The sequence below is a fragment of the Anabrus simplex genome, chromosome 5 (genome assembly GCF_040414725.1).
Source record: "Anabrus simplex isolate iqAnaSimp1 chromosome 5, ASM4041472v1, whole genome shotgun sequence".
Taxonomy (NCBI): Eukaryota; Metazoa; Arthropoda; class Insecta; order Orthoptera; family Tettigoniidae; genus Anabrus; species Anabrus simplex.
Window position 1 is genome coordinate 302,429,644 of NC_090269.1, and position 24,845 is coordinate 302,454,488.

The 24,845-nt window shown below is 37.7% G+C and overlaps 1 protein-coding gene across 1 annotated transcript in view; it reads right to left on the minus strand.

The window, feature by feature from the left end:
• LOC136874508 (IgA FC receptor) overlaps nucleotides 1–24,845 on the minus strand; it is a 387,799-nt gene that overhangs the window by 232,593 nt on the left and 130,361 nt on the right. Inside the window, exon 3 of the mRNA XM_068227821.1 lies at nucleotides 2,616–4,310. Coding sequence (XP_068083922.1) covers nucleotides 2,616–4,265 — 1,650 coding nt within the window. The 5' untranslated portion in view covers nucleotides 4,266–4,310. The remainder of the gene's footprint in view (nucleotides 1–2,615; nucleotides 4,311–24,845) is intronic.

The following is a 24,845-nucleotide window of genomic DNA, read 5'->3' on the forward strand; positions in this document are numbered from 1 at the left end:
AAGCACTTCATGCATCCTTCACATTTATATCAAGGGACACTGACAATAAGTTATTTATAATAAAACTAATAATTTTACAACAAAAATTCAAACAATTTCATATGAGCAATTACAAAACTGTATGAGAGAAAAATAATATCAATAGCTACGACTAAATCATCTAAATTTTCAAATGAAATTTGCTCTTGTAAGAGCTTTAACATGATTGTTTGTACTCCCTGGTTGGTTTCTATGGTCAGGAGCTGGTTGGAAGCTGCATTATTTACAGAATTCCGAGGTTCAAGAGGATGAAAGCATAACATTACAAAATAAATAAATGGGTAAATAAATCAACAAATAAATAGTAATAATTTTATTATGATTCAAGATGAAATTTGCATGCTATAAGCAGAACACACATCACTGATACATTTGTCACAAAATAAATACATGTTAGACTTTATAGCCTTTTGGGTTTAAGCAGTTTTAAATGAGACAATATGCAGAATAACTTAATCTTTACTGATGACATCAATAAACATAAAGATCAATGGAGTTGAAAAAGGGGCAAGGAGGTATCACCCAAGGATCCCCCCTATCTCCATGTTAATTTAACATATTCATCGAGGAAGCTAATAAAATCATGAACAAGATAAAAGATATAAGAATCAATGGTGAAAGAATACAGTTTATCAGATAATTATGATGATGACACTGTTATAGCTGCAGGTTCAGAAAACGAAATGAACAAAATATTGCACGTGCTACCTGACACTCTCAGAAAATAATAACTGAAAGTGAATATAAAGAAAAGGAAGAATATCATAGAAATCAAAACTAATATACAGATACATGGCACCAGAACTGATGAAGTAAAGAATATTGTCATATCAAAAGTATGATCACATGATGGAAGTGAGGAGAAGAACAGACCTGGCAAAGTGAGCATTTATGGCAAAGAAAAACATTTTGACTATTAAGTATGTTAACATGGAGATTAAGAAACCTTTTGGAAAATCATTTATATGCAGCACACTGCTTATGGAAGTGAAAGCTGGACATCAGGAAAAATAGGAAAAGAGATGCCTTGAAACAGCAGAAATGTGGATACGGTGCAAAATGATAAGAATAAAGTGGACTGAAAGAAAAACAAATTGAGAAGTATGAAAGGACAGAAGACTGCTAAGAGAAATAGAATTGTAGAAAAATAAAATTGGACACCTCTTCATTACTAACAGTTTTGAAAGCAAAGTTTTAGGAAAAATAATCTGGAGAACATCAGAAGATGAGTGGGATGGAAAAATTACACAAAGTGGAAATGAGTAGCAAAAACAGAAAAGGGTGGTTGTACTGACAAGACGTAATCTCTATAATGTGAATAAAATGAAGACCTTATACTTTTTCAGAAAAAAAAAAAACCATTGCTGTTTTCAAAGAAGGCCAAAAGATTTGAATTAAGATGGTACTCTTGTTGGTCACCAAATAGCTTACTATATGTCATCACATACACTGATAGTTCATATTCAGTGCTAATACAGGGGAGAAAGCAGAACAAGGTCTTTGTGAAACATCACATTTTCATGCAGTTTGTCCTATTTCACACAGCATAAGACCAGAAGTCTATCATGTCTGTTTTACTAGGCCAAGAAAACTGAATCAAAACATTTTACATTCATATTCATTTGTTTTTGGTTCCTCAGTTAATTTAGTAAATAATACATTATTTCTTGCCCCTACATTGTCCTTGTATTTATCCAAGAAGAAGATAATACAACACTATTCAAAATTATATTCATATAGTACTGGTTAGTGAGAGTTACTACATATATTCTGAATCTTTAAAAATGAAATATATCCCATTGAAAACTACACTTGCTTGTCAAGATTCACGTTGTAACTTCTGTAAAGATCTATAAGTGATATCAATTAGGGAAGAAAATTCATGGCTGCTTATCCCTTCTCTACCACATTTATGTGAGAAATAGTTCAAGACATTTGAGAACAAATAGGTTAGAGAATCACTTGTTTCCACTTAGGGAAACAAGTGTTTGGGTGACAATTGCATCATTGACTTCAGTAGTTCAAGCACTATGGTTTTATCTCCTATGATGACGCAGAAGCCGATGATAATGGCAGTACATGTAACAAAAACATTTTATAAAACTTCACATCCCAGCAGTTTATTTCAAGATAAAGCCAAGATCCACTAATATTTAGCAATGAATGAATGAATGAATGAATGAATGAATGAATGAATGAATGAATGAATGAATATCTTGCAACAAAATAAAAATGACCAAATTTAATATATAAAAAAGAATATGTAAATATAAATGGAACTTAGAAATTATTGTATCTCAACAATACTCTTGGCAATCAAAAAGAGATTTCATGTATCACTAATAGAAGAAGGGTGGCATATACATCTCATTAAGGGTCTCGGCCTGCCAATTACTACCCAGCCAGATGGCCCCGCAGGTGTTGGAGTGCCATACGGTCAATGCGATGACAACCTCAATCATATTGCTTGACTTGTGACTGACTAATGAAAATGCTGTTGCAATCAAGGAATTATAATCCTTTGAATTATAAGAACTAATAGATAAAGAAAATAACAAATGTGAGAGAAGTATTACCTCTTTTTCATATCCCTGCTGCAAAACCTTCATGCTATCACTTCTCTGAGACAGATTCTTCTGCAGTTCATCAACCTCTTCCTGTAATTTTTGCATGTTTCTTTCAGACTCAGCTAGAGCTTGAGTCAGTTCATCATATTTATTCAACATAGAAATCTTTTCATTTTCCATATCAGCAATAACTTTGCGTAATTCACTTATAACTTGTTCCAGCTCTTTTATACGAGCATAAAGAGCAGCTTCATTGGCATTTGAAGGATCAAATGTATAGTCCCTCTCGCCAACAGGCTGAGGTATTTCAACCTCAGTTTTCAATGCTACGAGAAAATTTTCAGTTTCATTGGCATTTGAGGTATCAAATTTAATCTCCTTCTCAGGTATTTCGACCTCAATCTCTTCTTCTGCTGAACATGGTTCGCATTTTCCTGTACATGGTGGGCATCCTGGTTCTGAAGGAACATCTTTTGCTGAAGGTGCATATTGTGCTATAAGTGGGCCTGATGCTCTAGATGAAGTTGCAGTTAATGGTTCAATTTGCCTAGTTATGGAAAATTCTGTTGTGGCTACAAGTTCTGTTGTGGGAACAATTTCTCGGGGTTGATCATCTTGATCAGCTGGAATTTCATATGTAGGTTGTGTTTCACCTCCACTTCTTATTGCAGCTCCTCTTTCAATCGACTGCTCAGCATTTCCCATAACCATATCAGTACTCTGTAATGCATAATATATACATGCCTCTTTTTGCTCCAACTCTGCAATTCTTCTCTTTAGGTTTAATTCATTTTCGACAAGCTGTTGCAACTGTTTCATGCATTCAACATCGCAAGATCTTAGTGAGTCTGAGGATGGTCTTTCGCCAGGGAACATATCTTCACAAGCCATGTCAATATCTGCTGCTAAAGGATACTGAATGGCACCATAAACCATAGTGATAGTTGGTTCTTGAGACTGTTCCTTAATAACACGCAATTCTTCTTCTAGCTCTCTTATTCTTTCACGATACTCTTCCTCTGCAGCTTTAGCAATTTCCAAAGCCTGTGTTTCTCTTTTGCTTTCCAACTCTTGAAGCTTTGCACGAAGTTCAGCTTCTGTCTCACGACATCTTGCTTCTGCTTCCTCCTTCTCTGCAATAAGTTGCTGCCGCTCCTCCTCAAGTTCTCGTATTCTTTTAAGAGCTCCTTCTCCTCCACCAGTTTCTGGATATGATGATGATGGCTGGTTTTCAGGGGCTCCTTGTACATCAAATTGTACATTTCTACTTGAATTTACAGTTCCATCTGTGTTACAAGGGGAAGTCTCAGGCCGTTTTCTTTCACCAATCTCCCTAGGTCGTCTTTCTGTTGCACTCTGAGTTCTGTAATTGGGGAGTGAAATGGGTGCTGTTCCAGGACTTCTTTCCTGTTGACCAAAAGGGTTTGATATAGCTCTGGCAACATCAACAAGGGACACTGGTTCATCTTGACGTGTCCGCCATAAATTCCAAACCAATAAAGCTGGAAGGGTGGATTGCAAAAGATCAATTCGTTGGCGGAGTTCTGCTTCTCGCTCAGCGAGATTATTATTTCGCTGTTCATATTTTCTAACTAAGTTTCTGAAGTAACTGTTCTGGTATATAGGCTCCATGTTTGTTTGTTTGCCTGGGTCTTTCATTTTGATTCAGGGTCTTGGTTCTCCACAGCATACAAGAGCACCTGTCTGAAACACCATTCAATAAAAAAATTAATGTTAAACAAATATGTCTTCATAATACAACATTAAAGTAAATTACTAAAATATTATAAGACATTCCAAACAGCTATGGCACTACAGCGAATCATTCTTCAAGGTAATTAAAGTAGAAAATTGCTGAAATTTCAATTAAAATTGTGTGTGGGATTCCTTCCCTTACTATTTAAAATTTCACTAAAAAAAATCTCACATTTTACTACTCTTGCATAAATGCAACTTCAAGAGCATTAAAATACAACATTTGACAGAAAATTGCAGGCTAATTATTAATTTATCAATTCAGCCATTAATAAGATAATTATAAACCTAGTTAACTGTAAAAATAATTATGTAGTGATATATTATACCGAATAAGTATATTAAATATTCTCAATGAAATTTAGGAGAAGTTATATATAGAGTTATGTACGTAGTGTCCATCGATACTTTGGAAGCGCCGCTTACGTTCAAATTTTAAATACTTCTTGAATTTATTGATTTAGAATTTGTATGCGATATTATATTTTTTTAAAACTTTCTGTTGATTTTCTAGCCCTTTCTTAAATTATTGCCTACTGAGCTCGATAGCTGCAATCGCTTAAGTGAGGCCAGTATCCAGTATTCGGGACATAGTAGGTTCGAACCCCACTGTCGGCAGCCCTGAAAATGGTTTCCTGTGGTTTCCCATTTTCACACCAGGCAAATGCTGGGGCTGTACCTTAATTAAGGCCATGGCCACTTCCTTCCCACTCCTAGCCCTTCCTTGCCCCATCATTGCCATAAAATCTATCTGTGTCGGTGCGACATAAAACAACTAGCAAAAATTATTGCAAAGAAATTGGTAATTAATTGAACATCTTCTTTTGTAAGTTATTCCAATCCCTAACTCTCCTTCCTGTAAACAAATATTTATCCCAATTTGTCCTCTTGAATTTAAACTTTATCTTCATATTGTGATCTTTCCTACTTTTAAAGACATCACTCAAACTTATTCATCTACTAATGTCATTCCACGCCATTTATCAAACTTTGCAACATTTTTGTAATGCTACTCAGAAGTCACCCAGAACAAATCCAGCACTTTTCTTTGGATTTTTTTCCAGTTCTTGAATTGAGTAATCCTGGTGAGGGTCCCATACACTGGAACCATACTCTAGTCAGGGTCTTACCAGAGACTTATATGCCCTCTCCTTTACATCCTTACTACAACCCCTAAATACCTTCATAACCATGTGTAGAGATCTGTACCCTTTATTTACAATTCCATTTTTGTGATTAACCCAATGAAGATCTTTCCTTATGTTAACACCTAGGTACCTACAATGATCCCCAAAAGGAACCTTCACCCCATTTCCACCCGAGTTCCAGGCATTCAAAAAACAGGCCAGCGAAGACATCTCTAAACTTAAAGGGGAGTTGAAGGCTCTGGAAAATCGGCTTCAGAAACAAGATGACGTTTTGGATGAGGCCGAACAGTACAGTCGCCGGAACTGCCTTTTACTGCATGGTGTGCCGGAACAGCCGTCCGAGGACGTTTACATCAAAATGCTAGACACATTAAAAAATAAATTCTCAATAGAACTTTCAATTCTGGATGTGGATCGCTGCCATAGGCTGGGCCGCCGTAATCGAACATCTGCTGAGGTGGTCTCACATGGAAATCGACCTATAATTATCAAGTTCCTTCAATACCACGATCGTGATCGAGTGTGGCGCGCGAAGCGAGCTTTGAAGGGCAGTGGACTCATGCTAACTGAGTCTCTCACGTGAGAAAAAACATCCTTAATAAGGCAAGGGATTTATGGGGAATGCAGAAATGCTGGACTCAAGATGGGCACATTTGTGTGTTACGGGAAGATGGAAGTAAAATTCAAATATGCACGATGGCTCAATTAAAAAACATTGCAGGGAGTAGGCTGAACATGTGAACTTAGTGAAAGAAATTATGTGTATACTAATTAGTTTTTATTTGTGTGTGTGTGTGTGTGTGTATGTGTGTGTGTGTGTGTGTGTGTGTGTGTGTGCGTGCTTGTGAAAGTCAGTGGATCTACTCGCCAAGCTACTCGGGTAAGCTCATTTTACTTCTTGTCCTACTGCTTAGTTTCAAATGTTCGTTGACCAGTACAACGATAATACCATTGACCTGCATTCCTCTCCACAGCCCTCACCCACCCCTTCTCTTTTGTCCCTACCAACTTCAATAGGACTTGTGTTGCAAGAGCAGCTCAGTAGCCACCCGCGATCGTTACATTGTTGCCACCTAAATGGCCAGTCATTATTAGCTCATATGGAGGAGGTACAGGCTATTTTTGAAGTGAACAATGTACATATTATTGGAATCAGTGAAAGCTGGATGCGTACAGACATGCCGTCATCGGCAGCTAAACTTGACAGATACTCAATATTATGCCATGACCGCACTGACAAAATAGGTGGTGGGCTTCTACTTTATTACAGAAATGACCTGAAATGTAAGATAATTTCCACTTCTGACCCAAGACTTACACTACGATCAGAATTTATGTTTGTAGAATTAGACTCCCATAAAAAGATATTAATAGGGATTGTATACAAGCCACCGAGGCATTAATAAATCTTATCTCGGCATATGATGACATTATAATCATGGGTGATTTTAACACTGACCTTTTAAAGCAGACTAGTGAAGCGAATAACCTACTGAATTTATTTCTCGCCACAAACATGACTGTTCTACCCCTCAACGCTACTAATCACGTTCATTATTCTGACCGCACAAGTCATACCTTAATTGACCTTCTTGTGACAAATCAACCTCAGAAAGTAATTAAACACGGACAGATCCCTGCTCCTGGCATCTCTTTACATGACCTATTGTACATATGTTACTCTACGCGAATACCTAAGTACAAACCACGCTACATTACAATACGAGACTTACGACATATGGACCGGAATAAACTGCGCCACGATGCATATAACTTGCCTTGGGACAGTATACGTAATTTTCAGAACATAAACTCTAAAGTAAACAAATTCAATTCAATGGTACTGGAAATATTTGATAAGCACGCACCAAAGAAACAGGTAAGAATCACTCGCCATTCATCCGGGTGGCTAACGGCCGAGATAAGATCTGCTATGGCCAGTCGTGACAAACTGTACAGACAATACAAACTGACGCATGACACAGATGATTTTGAGCGGTACAGGATTCTGAGAAACAGAACAAAGCAACTAATTAGGAACTCTAAATATAAATACTTTCAGGAACTGATGAACACTAACGGCCCGAGACAAAAATGGAGTAAATTACGTACGTTAGGTATAGGTAAAACCATAGAACAACAAGTACCAAGCATATCACTAGAGGCATTAAATGATTATTTTGCACGGCCAAGAATAGCCTCTACCTCCTTCCCTAAAAGTTCACTGCCCTTGTTTCAACAGCATTCTGTGCGTGAGCAATTCTCTTTTAGAAATATCACTTCGAATGAAGTTAAAGGTGTGATATACTCTATTACATCTAATGCCACAGGTAATGATGACATTCCTATATCGCTGATTAAAGATATCTTGGGAGCTGTTCTGCCAATACTAACACATATATTTAACTACTGCCTGACAAACGGAGTGTTCCCAGATGTTTGGAAAGATGCACTAATTAGACCCATCCCGAAGGGCTCCAAGTTAGATTCTCCTTCAGATTATCGTCCAGTATCCATCCTACCACCCCTATCCAAGGTACTTGAATGCCTAGTTCACACACAAGTTACTGAATACCTTACCAAGCATTCCCTCCTCAATCCCTTCCAATCCGGCTTCAGGAAAGGACATTGCACTGCGACAGCTTTACTACGAGTGACAGATGATATTAGACGTGCAATGGACCAATGTGACGTGACTGTACTGACATTATTAGACCTCAGTAGTGCCTTTGACACTGTCAACCCTCAGTTACTACTGCACAAACTTCGAGAACTAAATTTTAATAGTGTGTCACTTCGGTTCTTTTCCTCTTACCTTGAAAATCGCCGGCAACGTGTGACAGTGGGAAATGTGACTTCAGGGTGGCAAAGTAAAACCCTCGGTGTCCCTCAGGGGTCAGTCCTGGGACCACTGTTATTTATCATCCAAATTAATGATATATCGAAAGCTCTTAAATTCTGCAAAGTGCAAGTGTACACAGATGATGTACAAATTTACTGTCATTCAAAACCGAGTGATATTGATACTGCAATTACTAAAATAAATTCCGACCTAAAACATCTTAGTGACTATGCAAATGAAAACAGTTTAGTAATAAACCCGAATAAAACTCAAGTTATTATTATTGGTACCAGTAAAAACCTATATTCCCTTAAGCAACGGGACATCACTCCAATAATTTTAAACAATAAAATCATACCCTACTCTACTTCAGTAACTAACTTAGGAATTATTATGACTGAGACCCTAAATTGGACTCAACAGGTGATAAGCACATGTAATAAAGTACACAAATGCTTATATCCTCTGAAGCGATTCTGCAATGCATTCTCGGTTCGACTTAAAGTACAACTAATTCACTCTCTTATACTACCTATACTTGACTATTGTGACACTGTGTTGACTGAAATTACCTGCGACAGTAACAAGAAACTCGACCTGAGCTTCAATAGCTGTGTAAGATATATATTTAATCTGCGATATGATGCTCACATATCACCATATTATAAGGAATTGTCGTGGCTTTGAGTGCACCAGCGGCGTGAATTTCACATGTTATCACTTCTGTACAAAATACTTTCCACTAATACTCCCAACTATCTTTCTTCACCTTTTTCTTACCTTTCTTCATATCATGACCACAATATGAGATCTGGCTCCTCTCTTACCATACCTGTAAACCGCACTGCTGCTTACAACCGCTCCTTTATAATCTCTGCGTCCAGGGCGTGGAATTTGCTACCTGCGAACATTAGGGACAATCCCTCTCATCGCAAGTTTAAAGTGGCGTGCCGCGAGTATTTGTTGAGTAGATCCTGCTGACTTGCTGGATAATTGTTGAGTGAATGAAAGAATGAATGGGATGAATGAACAGATTATTGCAGTGTATTTTACTTTGTGTATTTTAAAATTAAGGATTCTTTTATTGTCATTTTTAATATTATTACTATTGTTTTGCTATTAATATTATTTGTTTTATTTGTATTTGTAAGTACTGTATAAGTTATGTACATGTATACTCGTCTAGTGGTTAAGTGTAAGAGAGGGCCTTGAGCCCTAACTTCGCCACCAATAAAGGCATTATCTATCTATCTATCTATCTATCTATCTATCAATGCAGTACTTAAAATTGAGAGGACTTTTCCTATTTGTGAACTCACAACCTGACTTTCAACTTCGTTTGTTATCATAACATTGCCTAGTGTCCATCTCACAAAATTATCGAAGTCATTTTGCAGTTTCTCACTATTTGGTAACTTATCTATTACTCTATACAGAATAACAACATCTGCAAAAAGCTTTATCTCTGATTCCACATCTTTATTCATATCATTTATGGTATATATATATATATGTAAGGAAACATAAAGCTTCAATAATACTGATTTCAGGAATTCCCCACTTAAATATCACAGGGTCAGTTAAAGCTTCGCCTACTCTAATTCTATTTTCTAGAAATGTAGCTGTCCATTCAGTCAAGCTTTTGTCTAGTCCAATAGCACTCATTTTTGCCAGTAGTCTCCCAGGCTCTACCCTATCAAATGCCTTAGATAGGTCAATCGCGATACAGTCTATTTGATTCCTGAATCCAAGATATCTGTCATATCTTGCTGGAATCCTACAAGGTGAGCTTCAGTGGAATAACCTTTCCTAAAACTGAACTGCCTTCTATCGAATCTGTTTGATTTTTTATGTTTGATTTTTCATTCCCTTCCTTATTTCCTTCCAGGCATTCCCTCTTACATTGTTGTTGCAATAATACTTAAGGGTCTTGTCGTAGAGGAAATTACGTTTCTGAACTAAACTGATAAGATTTTCCATGTCCATTATTAGTCATCATCATCATCATCATCATCATCATCATTGTAATATATTCTGTTACAATTTTCGTATTTATTTCTAGAACATACGATTATAAACCACGTGATTATAATCGGTTGTATTAGATTGTCACTACGTCAGGATTGGATGATGTGTACGTCATTGGGTCATGTGGCCATTCAAATAAAGCTATCTCAATGTCTACTCCTATCTCGCCTATCCACAGCCTAAGCTTTCCCTTGACCTCGAGTCAGTCGTCATGTAGCCTACACCTGATTCATTCCGACTCCTTAGCTGATGTGGTACTTTAAAAATAATGTGTATTATTACTGGTTATCTACCTCAGGACGTTCCATACATAAAAATTGGCGATGAGGTAAAAGTCATGACATTGCAGTGAGTGCCAGTGCTTCCCCATGGCAACAAAACTTTTCTTGTGTGTTTTCACAGTGAATGACGCAACATAGTGCAATCCGTTGTATCCGGCCTCCTGAAGCAACGTAATATCGGGTGAGCCTTTCGCTCCAAGCCCTTAGACAACAGTTTATTTGCCGCCTTTTCAACTTTAGTTCACTTATATCACACCATGTCTTTCATTGGTAATATTGGACCATTTGACAGTTTGGAAGAAACTTGGTCAAAAACGTGGAAAGCTTTGAACTTTACATACAGTGCAATGACATTCCGAATGCTAAAAGGGTTAGTACATTCCTAACAGTGTTTCGTGTTAAAACCTGCAATTTACTGAAAGATTTAATCACACCTGATAAACCTTCTGACAAACCCTTTGATACCATTGTTAAAATTGTCCAAGACCATCTCCATCCTAAACCTTCATTTATAGTTGAACGATATAAATTCAGCAGGCGAGATCAATTGGAACAAGAGACTGTGTCAGATTATATTGTTCAACTAAAGCAGTTGTGAGTTTGAGGACAAACTTCGTGATTATTTATGGGATAGATTAGTCAGTGGCATCCGTGATGAATCCATCAAGAAACGACTAATGTCGGAGGAGAACCTCACATTCCAGAAGGCGGAACAGCTGGCGATATCGCTGGAAGCAACTGACAAGGATGCTGTGTCCTTGACCTACCACACCACACCAAGACTCCAGAAGTTTACAGCACGGCATTCTCCATACAGCAATGTACCTAATGTGTCATCACGTGTTATGAAAGTGCCTCAGTATTTTTATTGTGGTCATAAAGGTGGGCATTCTACTGCTCAGTGCCATTATCGTGAATATATTTGCAATTTTTGTCGGAAGAAGGGTCATTTTTAGAGAGTTTGCAAGTCAAAAAATCAGAGAAATTCTCAGTTTCATGTAAAACCAAACATGCTTACAGACAATCCTTCATTTTTTAAGGGAATTAAGAATCAGCAGGGAAACAGACTTAGACCCAACCAGCACTATGTAGACTTACATGAACCCAATGTTAGTCAAGAAAAATTGTATGATGAAGTTTATGATATTTCTAACATTTTTCAGTGTGATGAAAATGATCAAATCATTCAGCCTAAGTTACGTAAAATAACAAAAATTGAGCCCATTAGAGTAAATTTAATTGTTGAAGGAAAGCCAATTAATTTTGAAGCAGACTCTGGTGCTTGTGTGTCTGTTGTTTCTCAAAATTTTTATAAGGCTAACTTAAGTCATGTAACATCGATTCCCACAGACTTAGTTTTAAATTCTTACAACAACGAGAAAATCAAGCCTGTGGGTAAGTTAGAAGTAAATGTTAAATATCAGTCCCTGGAAAAGAGTTTAGATTTGTATGTTATTAGTAATGGATCTAATCCTCTCATGGGGCGTGATTGGATAAAAGAGCTCCAAGTTGTTATAAGCATTCCCAGCAGTGTACACAACGTAAACTTAATGAATGTAAAAATTAATGCAGTGTCTAAATTAGTGCAAGACTTATTTAATGACTTTCCAGAGGTATTCACTAGTAAATTAGGCTGCTTTAAAGGAGACCCAGTAAAACTAAACCTTAAGCCAAATGCAGTACCTAAGTACCATAAACCTAGGACAATACCATATTCTTTAAGAGAAAAGGTTGAACTAGAGTTGAAAAGTTTAGTGGATGAGGAAATTATTTCCCCAGTATCTTCAAGTGAATGGGGCACTCCAATTGTTGCAGTATTAAAAAAGAATGATAAAATCCATATTTGCAGAGATTTTAAGGTCACTTTAAACCCCTTTCTAGAAGTAGATAGACACCCAATACCTAGAATTGAAGACATCTTTGTTGTCTTAAAAAAGGGAGTTCAGTTTTCTACAATAGACTTGTCATCAGCTTACATGCAGTTGAGGTTAGAGGAAGAAAGTAAAAATCTATGTACTATAAGTACACATAAAGGGTTATTTGCTTACAACCGTCTTTGTTATGGAATCTCCTCAGCACCGGGTATTTTTCAAAGCGTTATTGAACAAATACTACAAGGTATACCATGTGTGGCATCATTCCTTGATGATATTATTGTGACTGGACCAAATACAGCAGAACATTTGTCAAGATTATGAGAAGTTTGTAAACGTCTAAGTAGTAATGGGTTGACTGTTGGTAGAGATAAGTGCAAGTTTTTCTGTGACAGTCTAGAATATTTAGGCTATGTCTTAAGTAAAGATGGTTTAGCTACAGCCAATGATAAAGTCAAAGCAGTTGTTGAGGCTCCAGTTCCTAAAGATGTTACACAGCTTAAAGGATTTCTCGGTCTTGTGAACTACTATGATAAATTTATCTCCAATGTAGCAACTGTTCTTACACCCTTGTACCAGCTTCTTAGAAAAGATGCAGATTTTCACTGGAATTTAGCTTGTCAAAAATCTTTTGAATTAGTCAAAGAAAAATGAGTTTCGGCTAAGGTACTAGCACATTACAACCCTGACTTAGCAATTAAGTTGTCATGTGACGCATCACCTTACGGCATTGCAAGTGTTTTAAGTATAATAGAAAAAGATGGTACTGAGAGACCAATTTCTTTCACAAGTAGAGTCCTAAACTCAGCTGAAAAGAACTACTCTAAAATTGATAAAGAAGCCTTGAGCATTGTGTATGGTGTAAAGAAGTTCAATCACTATTTATGGGGAAGACATTTTACTCTGTGTACAGATCATAAGCCGCTTCTAACCATTTTTGGTCCAAAAAAAGGTTTACCAGCCCTTGCAGCAGGTAGATTGCAACACTACACATTGTTTCTGTCAGGTTATGACTATGACATTCAGTATGTTAAATCTCAATGCCATGGCAATGCAGATGGCTTATCTAGGCTACCTTTATCATTTTGAGGATGTTGATGTTGGTTTAGAGTACGTAGGTAGTTACTTACAATGCATAATGGAATCTGATGTTCCCATAAACTTTAACGATATCCGTATTGATACCTAAAAAGACTAGGAGTTAAACAAAATCCTAGGTTATGAGTTGTACAGATGGCCTACTACGCCAGATCCAACTTTGAGCAACTTTGTAAAAAGGCAAGGTGAGCTAACTGTAGAACCGGAATTTTGATGTGGGGCTACAGAGTCATAATTCCAAGGTCCTTGAGAAAGTCCTTGTTAAATGAATTACACAGTGGACACCTTGGAGTAGTTAAAATGAAATGATTAGCTAGATCGTACTTATGGTGGCCTTCAATTGATAAGGACATCGAAGCAGTAGCCAGCAGTTTTTCAGCGTGTCTTGCCCAGCGAGAAAGTCCCAATAGAAGTACACTTCATGTACGGGAATTTCCACCCAATGTATGGCAAAGAATTCACGTAAATTTTTTAGGACCTTTTAAAGGAAAACTGTATTTAATTGAAATGGACGCTCATAGCAAATGGTTGGAAATTGAAACAGTTAACTCAACGTTAGCTAAGCAAGTCATTGAGAAAGTGCGTAGATTTTGTCTTCCCGAACTAATTGTTAGTGATAATGGTCCTCCCTTTTCCTCTGAAGAATTTTCTCGATTTTTGAAACAAAACGGGATAAGGCAAATGTTGATAGCACCATACCATCCTGCTTCTAACGGGCAGGCTGAGAATGCAGTTAAACTGTGAACAAACGTGAATAAACGTTTAAAATGTGCAATTTTTGAAAATGAAGATGTAAATTTAGCTTGGAGTAGATTTTTAATAGCTTATCGTAACACTGTACATAGCACTACTAATGAAACTCTTGCTAAGCTAATGTTCAATCGTCCTTTGAGAACTAAGTTACATTTGATCAGACCTAATTTGCAGAAATCTGTAGCAAATAAACAGGACGAACAAATAACTAATGCAGGAGGTAGTTACACTAGACAATTAACTATAGGACAACCGGTATAAGCTAAAGACTACAGAGGAAGAGATAAGTGGGTAGAAGGTAGGGTTATACATAGACTAGGCCCAGTTATGTATTTAATTCAACTCGAGTCTGGGTTGACTTGGAAAAGACATATAGACCAGCTAATAGGGTTACAGTCAGGGCCCGTTATTTTTAGCTCTGACCGCTGTAGGGCTAGTCCTTTACAGCGAGGGATGTCACAGTTAGTTGACTCTCCCTCACTGACCACTCCTCTGCCGACACCAGCCTCTGAGTGCCAACAGAGTTCTCCTATTTCTTGCTCCCTGCACCCTCCATCACAACCTGCATCACCATGACGTCATAGTCCAGTTGCAGCTAGCAGACGATCTCTGCAACCCTCTCTGCGTCACCTGTCGCAACTAGACGCTATCCAATTCGAGACAGGAAACCTATTGTAAGGTTCAATTCAGAGTAGGTCACTCTTTTGTATTGTATAGCAAGATAGTATGTTAATTTATTTGATTTTTCAAATTGTATGGTTGTTTATGAATCATACACAGACAATTAGTTACATAATCACTTTTTGTATTTAGTATATATTGGTGTGTTTTCTGTGTTTTCTAATGAATGTGTATGATACTACATTGACCTGATCTGTTGTAGTCAAGATGTTAAGGAGGAAGGAGTGTAATATATTCTGTTACAATTTTCATATTTATTTCTAGAACGTACAATTGTACACCATGTGATTACAATCAGTTGTATTAGATTGTCACTATGTCAGGGTTGGACGATGTGTACGTCATTGGATCATGTGGCCGTTCAAATAAAGCTATCTCATTGGCTACTCCTATCTCACCTATACACAGCCTAAGCTTTCCCTTGACCTCGAGTCAGTCGTCATGTAGCCTGCACCTGATTCACTCCGACTCCTTAGCTGATGTGGTACTTTAAAAATAACGTGTATTATTACTGGTTATCTACCTCAGGATGTTCCATACGTAAAAATCATCATCATTGTCGACCAACTCCAGTTTCCCAGGTGTAGTATACGAGCCCCTTCCATTTTGTTTGGTCCATTAACCATTCCTAATACCAATATAAATGGTCCGTTATTGGACATTATAAATTTTCCAGCTAACTCATTCCTGGTTGCCAGAGTTTCGCCCCCCATGTGCTAGGTTGGGCTCGTCAGTTGGTACCTAGCACACCCACAAAGACGCATGGCTAGTGCATACCGTGGAGGCCACTGCATAGGCTACTTGGAGCCACCGGCAGTGCCAATGCACTGTGAGAAATGGACCATTTAAATTGGTATTATAAATTTACTCAATTGGGACAAATATTTCAGGTTCCCTATGGGAATCAACATCTATATCATCTGATGGTCAAGCGGGCATCAATTTTTGGTAATGAGACACTGCCAGCTGCACAGTAGCGTGTGACTGGGGAAGAGATATCCATGCGCATATCACCATGTTGAAGGCACTCCTGAACTCGCCGAGGAGATTGTAGTACGGAATAGCTTGCATTAACACACGCATCAAAACATGCATTGTGTTATTATAATTTTCTCAATGACAAAACATAACACAGATAACATGGTAAGAACAAATGTTAATTAGGTACTTAGAAAATACTTTAAAAAGGGACCACAATAGGAAACAGAAGATCCGTAAGGATATTCTCGTCAGTTCGCAAACCAAAAACCATTTGTTGCTAATTTTAAATCAAATGCCAGGCAGAAGTTGTATATAGGGAAGTAAAAGTGGACCGTGAAGTGTGAAAGTCTGTGCGTTTTTTCACAATGATTGTGGGTAAATGTCCAACAGTGTCTCCTAGAGGACTCACGGAAACTTAGCCATTCCCAAGTAGCTGATAATGAAAGGCACAATCTACACCAACTACCATGTACACAATAAAACTGAACACATTTTGCGTTGTTATTAAACAATTAAGTTAAATTAACAGTCCTTGAAAACAGAAAGAAACATACTGGTAGGGCCTACATGAAATTAATAATCTATTAATAAAGACAACATAGCCTTCAAAATCACTAAGTACTGCTATGAAAACGGAGATACACCAGAGGATTTTGTAGAAAGCCAAGCAGTACTTCCGCACAAAAAAGGAGACTCAACAGAATGTTCCAATTACAGAATACTAAGCCTTGTTTCACATGCAGCAAAAATATTCACATGCATATTAAAAAACAGAATCAAAATGAAAATTGAGCAGAATCTAGATGATGATCAGTTTGGGTTCAGGAAAGCAGTAGGAACAAGAGAAGCTGTTACAGCACTTAAAACCATCTTGGAGAGAAGAAATACATATATAGCTTTTGTAGACCTAGAAAAAGCTTTTGACAATGTTCAGTGGAAAAGACTATTCAAAATTATGAAGAATTTTCATTTGGACTGGAGAGACAGAAAAGCAATACTAAACCTCTACAACAATCAAAGAATAAACATTGAAAGTAATGAAAAAGTATGAAAAGTGAGGATCAGGAAAGGAGTAAGATAGGGATGTTCCTTATCACCATTTCTATTTAATCTGTACATTGAAGAAGCCATGAAAATTTTTAAATCAAAAACACCTGGCATTAAAATTAATGGAACAACTGTACATTGTATTAGATTTGCTGACGACATTGCACTTCTGGCTGACAATGAGAAGAACATTCAGATCATGCTCAACAAATTAACATCCATCTTGAAAGATTTCCAACTTAACATTAATGTAAATAAAACTAAAGTTATTTTTTGTTAGCAAATCTAAAATGATGCCAGAGGCACATCTCAGAATTGGAAATCTTCTATATATATAAAGCAAGATGTCCTGACTGACTGACTGACTGACTGACTGATAATCAACGCACAGCAAAACCTACTGGAGATAATTGCATGAAAATTTTAGAACATGTTCCTACCGTAGCTTAGATGTGCACTAAGAAAGGATTTTAAAAAATTCTGATTTTAAAGGGGTGAAAAGGGGTGAAATGTGATTTTACTTTTTTGTTTAATTTCTCAGTTTCTGTAAAAAATATTGTACTTATATTCATTCAGATTCCGCCTGTTGCCATTTCTTGATGCATGCAGTATTTTTGTATCCGTCTCTTGGCACAGGCCAGAGCAAAGTGTAGCTTCCACCAAAGTCCCAGTCTCATCCATGGTTGTGACAATATGGAAGCTGCTGGGGTATGGGTGGTGCTGAGTAATGACATCTGGGGCACAACTAGTGTCTGAGTGTTATGAAAAGTGTTGCTCATAGGATCAGTCGTGCTACAGTGGCACCTTCTGGTCGAGTGGGGAAAGCAATGGCAAACTACCTCACTCCTTATCTTGCCTAGTACGCCTCATCTGGGCTCTGCCATTGGTTTTTGCAGTTTCCCTATAACTGCATAGCCTTTGGTGGTGCTATTTGAGGATCCAACCAGCCTCTGGGCTGATGACCTAACAGACAGACATTCATTCAGATATTTATTTTCATATAACATAAATACTATTTTAAAAGAAATTTTTAAAATTCCAATTTTAAAGGGGTGAAAAGGTTAGATATGTGGTTTTACATTTGTGTTCAATATTTCAATTTTTGAACAATATTGTACATATATATTAATTCAGTCTTCCAAATAGTCTCAGTAGTATAGCAAAAATCTTGCATTTCTTGAAAGTCAACGGAAATTTTATTTTCACGATTTTCCAGATGAAATACTTCTCTTGCGCATATGAATCTTGGGCTTTTGTCAATTAAAAATGGCCTCGGCACTTTCCAACATATAACTGCACGCGCCAAGATTTCAAGACGGTAATAAACCAAATCCTTAAAGAAAATACAATTAACAGTATTTAGGCCTACATATACGAATGTTTGTGAGTGAATTCATGAGAAGTTGTTGTACGCTGCGCTGATAGCGCAACGGTTAATTCAACGGACTACAAACTGCAAGAATGCAGGCTCGAATCTGCCTGTTGGTGGCCTTTTTTAACACAGGAATATTGTTTTATCAAGGAGATTTATTACAGTTTTATATTTTGTTAGTGAGTTATGCAGCCGTACAACTGGAAAAACAGGCTAGGCGAAAGCAGTACCAGTTTGGCGCGCGCCTGCATCATTAGCACAGCTGTTTATGGTTCGAAGATTTGTCACTCATATTGACGAAGATTAGACCGGAGGCAACTTGCATAATATTGTCGACCAGTAATGAAGTGAGTGTGATAGAACTCTTGAGCAATAAGGGTTTGAACCTTGGCAATCCTTGCTAATAACTGTTCCTCCTCAGAAGAGTACCAACATTTCATATCAGAAGATTCAATGTACTGGTGTGTGATATTTCAAGGAGACAGTTAAATAACAGACTGCAGCGCGATAACATCTTTTTCACGCACAAAGCATAATGGCTTAACTTATCTAAACATTAATGGTGAAGTGTTGCCACATAACATTGTTTCTATTGTAGGTGACGGTGCGTGTCAGATTTGTCACTCATATTGACAAAGGTGAGACCGGAGGCAACTTGCATAATATTGTCGACCAGTAATGAAGTGAGTGTGATAGAACTCTTGAGCAATAAGGGTTTGAACCTTGGCAATCCTTGCTAATAACTGTTCCTCCTCAGAAGAGTACCAACATTTCATATCAGAAGATTCAACGTACTGGTGTGTGATATTTCAAGGAGACAGTTAAATACCAGACTGCAGCGCGATAACGTATTTTTCACGCACACAGCATAATGTCTTAACTTATCTAAACATTAATGGTGAAGTGTTGCCACATAACATTGTTTCTATTGTAGGTGACGGTGCGTGTCTATTTAGATCTCTTTCTTACATTTTATATTCTACTCAGTTATGGCATAAAGAAGTTTGTGAAGCTATTGTTTCATAAGTTGTCTCCATTTTGTCTGAAAATCATCTAGGTAATAATTATTCCTCCTCAGAAGAGTGCAGACTTTTCGTGTCAGAAGATTCAACTTATGGTGGAACATGTGAGTTGACGGCAGCAGACAAAATATTTCCATTCCGTTCTGAAGTTTATTGTGATCTAAGTTATACTAGGCATTTAGTGATGAAGCTAATACCGTAAAAAGATTGCGATTTACTGGTAATCTCTCTTAACGGACATTTTGAAGTAGTGTATACGAATGTCTGTGCGAATAAACAAGTGCTTCATTCGATGTTACAAAAGTTTCTGAAAAACGTCGTACTCGACACACAAATGCTACGAGAAAAATACCATTTAAAAAAGCAGCAGTCACCTTTCTACAGAATAATCCTTTCGCAGATACCACTGCTGCAAGTAAATACCACAAGAAAAATCCTGAATTCCATAGAGCAGCAGCGGACACATACCAGAAGAATAATCTCAAGCTTCATACAGCAGCGGCAGTCACGTACCACAAGAATAACCCCAAGGTTCATAGAGCAGCGGCACCGACATACCAGAAAAATAATCCCGAATTTCATAGAGCAGCGGCAGCTACACACCAGCAAAATAATCGCAAATGTCTCAGGACAATTCAAACGCGATATGAGCAACATCACCCTGGGGTCCGAAAAGAAAGACGATTGCGTCCACGTAAAATTAAGTTTCGTTCCGGGATGTCTTACGATCCTGAAATTAATTAGGAAGATAGCAGCTTGATAACCACTGGTACAATGATCCATAAATGCCAATTCTGCAATGCTCTCAAGTGGAAAGATGAAACACCAGGCATGTGTTGCGATTCTGGCAAGGTTCAGCTGCCACCACTCTAATCTCCACCTCAACCATTGTACAGTTACTAATGGGTGCCCATCCAGATCATGGTCATTTTTTTTTTATCGAATTAGAAAATATAGCAGCTATTTTCAAATGACATCTTTTGGTGCTAAGCAAGTCATCCAACCCGGCTTTATACCAACTTTCAAAGTACAAGCTCAAATTTAGCATTCCATAGGCAGTCTTTTGCCAAATGCTCATCAAGATCCTGGATTTTTAGAGATTTACTTTAATGAGATGGCTAATGAAATAAATGAAGCATTGCTTACATATTTTGATGCAGAAGAAACCGAGTATAAATCAGTCGACACGGTATTACAAATGGACGATGCTGTCAATTATCCAGTAGAATTCCTAAATACTCTTAGTCCTCCAAGATTCCCATCGCACAAACTTCGTTTGAAAGCAGGAGCACCTGTAATGTTGTGTTACGTTACCTCAAACCACCTAAGTTGTGCAATGGAACTAGATTATGTGTGATGGGGTTAAAAGATAAAAATAGAAGGTACTGTTATTACACGGGTTCTCCAGGAGAATTTCGTTTAACAGCGAACTCGGAATACATGTGAAGCTTTTCAATTCCGATAGAAGCCGGGACGGGAAAATACATCATTTACGTTCATGTCTTACATTTCTTACAAAAGTCGATGAACGCATAAGGTTGGTTTGGTGGACTTCAAAAGAAAATCGTAAATAAAATAATATAATGGGACATAACTCAACTATGACACGAGCGAAGCCGCAGGCAAAGCGCTAGTATTTCAATAAAACAGGTGCACAAATTCTGCTACTTAGAATCAGTTATTACCGATGACAATAGATGCACTGTGGAAATAAAAAGAAGAATTTATCTGTGTATGAAAGCCTTTGAGGAGTAGAAGCAGCTCTTAATTAATAAATCCTTAGATACTGAACAAAAGAAATTGTTTTCAAAACATTCATATGGAGTGTGCTTCTATATGACTGTGAAGGATGGACTCTTGAAGGAGGACGTGAAACGACTGGAGGCAGTGGAAATGTGGCTATGGAGGAAGATGACAAGAACTAGCTGGATTGAGAAGAAAACTAATGAAGCAGTGCTCAGAGAAATAAACACCCAGAGACATAATAAGAACGATAGAAAGGAAAAAAAACATCGGTTTTAGGTCACATTCTCTGGCAAAATGACATCATAAAGAACTTGTTCGAAGGCAAAGTGTTGGGAAAGAAAGGCAGAGGGAAACCACGGAAGAAGATCACTGAAGAGGTAGTTGAGATGATGCGATGCCAAGGTTATGGAGAGATGAAAGGGATCGCAGAGAGAAGAGATCAATGGTTGCAGCAACAAGGCAAAGCCTTTAGATAATGATGATGATGATGAGTTCACAGGCTTGTAATAAGCATTTTATAGACTTAGGTCTAATAAAAATTTTACGAATAGCACATTTAACCATTTCTTTACTATAAAGCAGGTGTGAAAAAGGATAAATTAAAACTTACGGTACCTATAAATAATTTTTTAGATTATGTTTAATAATCTGAAGCAATACATTGCCCTAAAACTGGACAGATTTTACTAAGCTTTATCAACCACATTTTCCAGATTCTAGGCCATCGTTTTTTCTAGTTATTAGTACCAGTACACAGTCTGTAAAAAAAAAAAAAAAAAATTCTTTTCAGAATAGCTGTTGATTTATTAAAAATTATCCCTCAATAAATTGGAAAAAGGCCAAGAATAAGAAGCCTACACATTCAAAATTGTATGTCCACACATTCTCTGAATCTAGCCTGCTTAATTCATGATTATGGTTATTGAAAAGAATTTCATAACAGTTCAATTTCTACTCACTTATGAGAAGACGTACTAGATTCCTTCTGATAGCGATCGGTACAATTAAACGCTGTGCACGGGTTTGCCATCCTTGAATAATTTTCCACGTAGGGCCTAACTTAACTCTCCTTTAATATTGCCCATCAATTTAACTACTGCAAAAGCTCCCACTTATTCACTGAAAATATTTAGCAATATATTATCACTCCATCACATATAATACTACAGCACATCCACTAACCAACACAATTTGATATGAGAGCACGCAAGGAAGTGCCCACAACATGGCGATGTGCAAATGTATTCAATATTCCTCATAGCATCAGCGTGCTCTGTGAGTCTAGATAAGTAATATTTAAAGTACCAACAGCATTGCTATGGAAGTTGGTGCTGAAGAGCCAGGGTGCTGGAAAACTATACAGGAGAAGATGGAGATTACAAATAGTTTCAACGAATACACTGCCACTGATGATAACTTATGGTAATCACTTGCGAGGAGCGGACCATCAATGAGATCTGCAAGGACATTCAGGACGGAGATGAGGAGATTTAAGAAGAAGAAGAAGAAGTGGAGGAAGAGAATCCCCCAAGACCATCTTGCAGTGAGGCAAGCATCTGCCTTGAAAAACTGAGGCGGTTTATAGAAGGTTCAGCCAGTGTGCCTCAAAATACATGGAAAGCAATGTGGGAAATGGAGAGGTTTAAACTTCAAGAAAGCAGTAAAAACCAAAAACAGTCAACCCTGGACAATTTCTTTTCCAAGTAGGAGCCTAGATTTTGCAGTAGGAAATGTATTTAATGCAGTACGGAATTTACATCATGTACAGTTACCATCCACCATTTTAATGTTTTAGTATTTCTTTTTATCTCTTGTGCAAGGTTTTATATAATATGTTCCCTTCTCTTATCAAGTATTTTTATAACACAGTATGTTCAATTATTTTACTTTATCTCTAAAAATACATGTCATGATGATGCAAGTGTGCCAAACAGATACAACTTGAAAACAATATTCTCTCACCCATGGGTAACTAAAGCAAATATCATCATCATCATCATCATCATCATCATCATCATCATCATCATCATCATCATCATCATCATCGTCGTTGTGATTACTCCTGTATGTATGCCTATGAAGTGATGTACACCCATTTAGTATTAATATTATTTACATAGTCAAATGATTATATTGTGTGTAAGGTTATGTCATTAAACATGTGCTGTACATAAACATTTATATCAGTTCAATTAACCCAATCGCATCATTTGACGACCCTAGCTTGCAAAAGTTATTTGTGGCATCTGAATCCAATGACGAGCTCAGCTTGTGGTGATGCACTGCTGTATATCAGTACATGTAGTACAGTTACTAACTCACAGATGCAACTTGTATGCATTCTGAGCTGAAGTTTAGACATGTGGCTTTGGTTATTTCCTGCACTCTGTGCTCAGGTTATCACACACTTCTGAAACAAGAGATAAAAGAATCTTCGTTCATCTCATTTTGCTCACGTCAGTTGCAATCATGGCGTCACGATGTTTTGTGTGTTGATGAAGATGAAATACGAAAGTTAACAGATAGTGCTTTAGAGAGTGATTATGAAGAGAGTGATGTTTGTAATGATGAAATAGACCCTGAAGGTCATAGTTCGTGGTGGTGGTGGTGGTGATTTTTGTTCTAAGAGAAAGTACAACGAGGTAATCATCCTCTCTGAACAAATAAGTGGAAGAGAATTTTAAAATATAAAAACGAAATTATTTATTCAACAAAGTAATTTGGAAACGCAGTACAAAATAAAACAAAAAACAATTATAGAATTAGGCTGAAGGGATTACTAACATATCAAAAGGGAACGTACCTTCCCTGAGTAACAGTACACTTGTAATTTATATACCCTTGATAAGTCAACTGTCGCACATAAAGCGGATGACGAGATTAGCATTAGTCGCGTCATCGGCTAGTATGCGTTCAAGTGTTTCCTGCAGGCCGAGGCTCCGTCTTAGGCCAGAGAGATCGGCACACTCTGTGAGGATGTGGGCCACGGTGAAGTCGGCACCACAAGAACACACTGGGGGGTCTTCCCTCTTTAGGAGATAAGAGTGCGTGGATTGTAAATGACCTATCCTCAGCCTGCATAGTACTATGGCCTCTCTCCGTGAAGCTCGGAAAGAGGACTGCCACACGGTAGTTGTCTTCTTAATTGCTCTCAGCTTGCTGGGAGTTCGGATATCTAGCCACTCCGATTCCCAGGACGCCAAGATGGTTCGACCTAGCTGAGAACAAATATCCTTAGCAGGTACATTGACTGGTCTTGGAGGTAAAAGTACAGCTTCCTTTGCAGCTTCATCCGCAAGTTCGTTTCCCGCAATCCCAACGTGGCTTGGAAGCCACGCGAAAGTGATTCTGGTGCCAGCATCCCATAACCTGGCTAGAAGGTCATGTATCTGCCGCACCAGTGGGTGTTGCGAGAAACAGGTTTCAATAGACTGCAGAGAGCTTAACGAATCGGTACACAACACGCAGTGCAAAAGGCAGAGCCTTTAAGATGGCGTAAAGCTCTGCAGTATACACGCTACATACTTTAGGGAGCGAGATCTTCGTGCTGATATCATCCATGACGAAAGAGCAACTAACATTATCTCCGATTTTAGAACCATCCGTGAAGA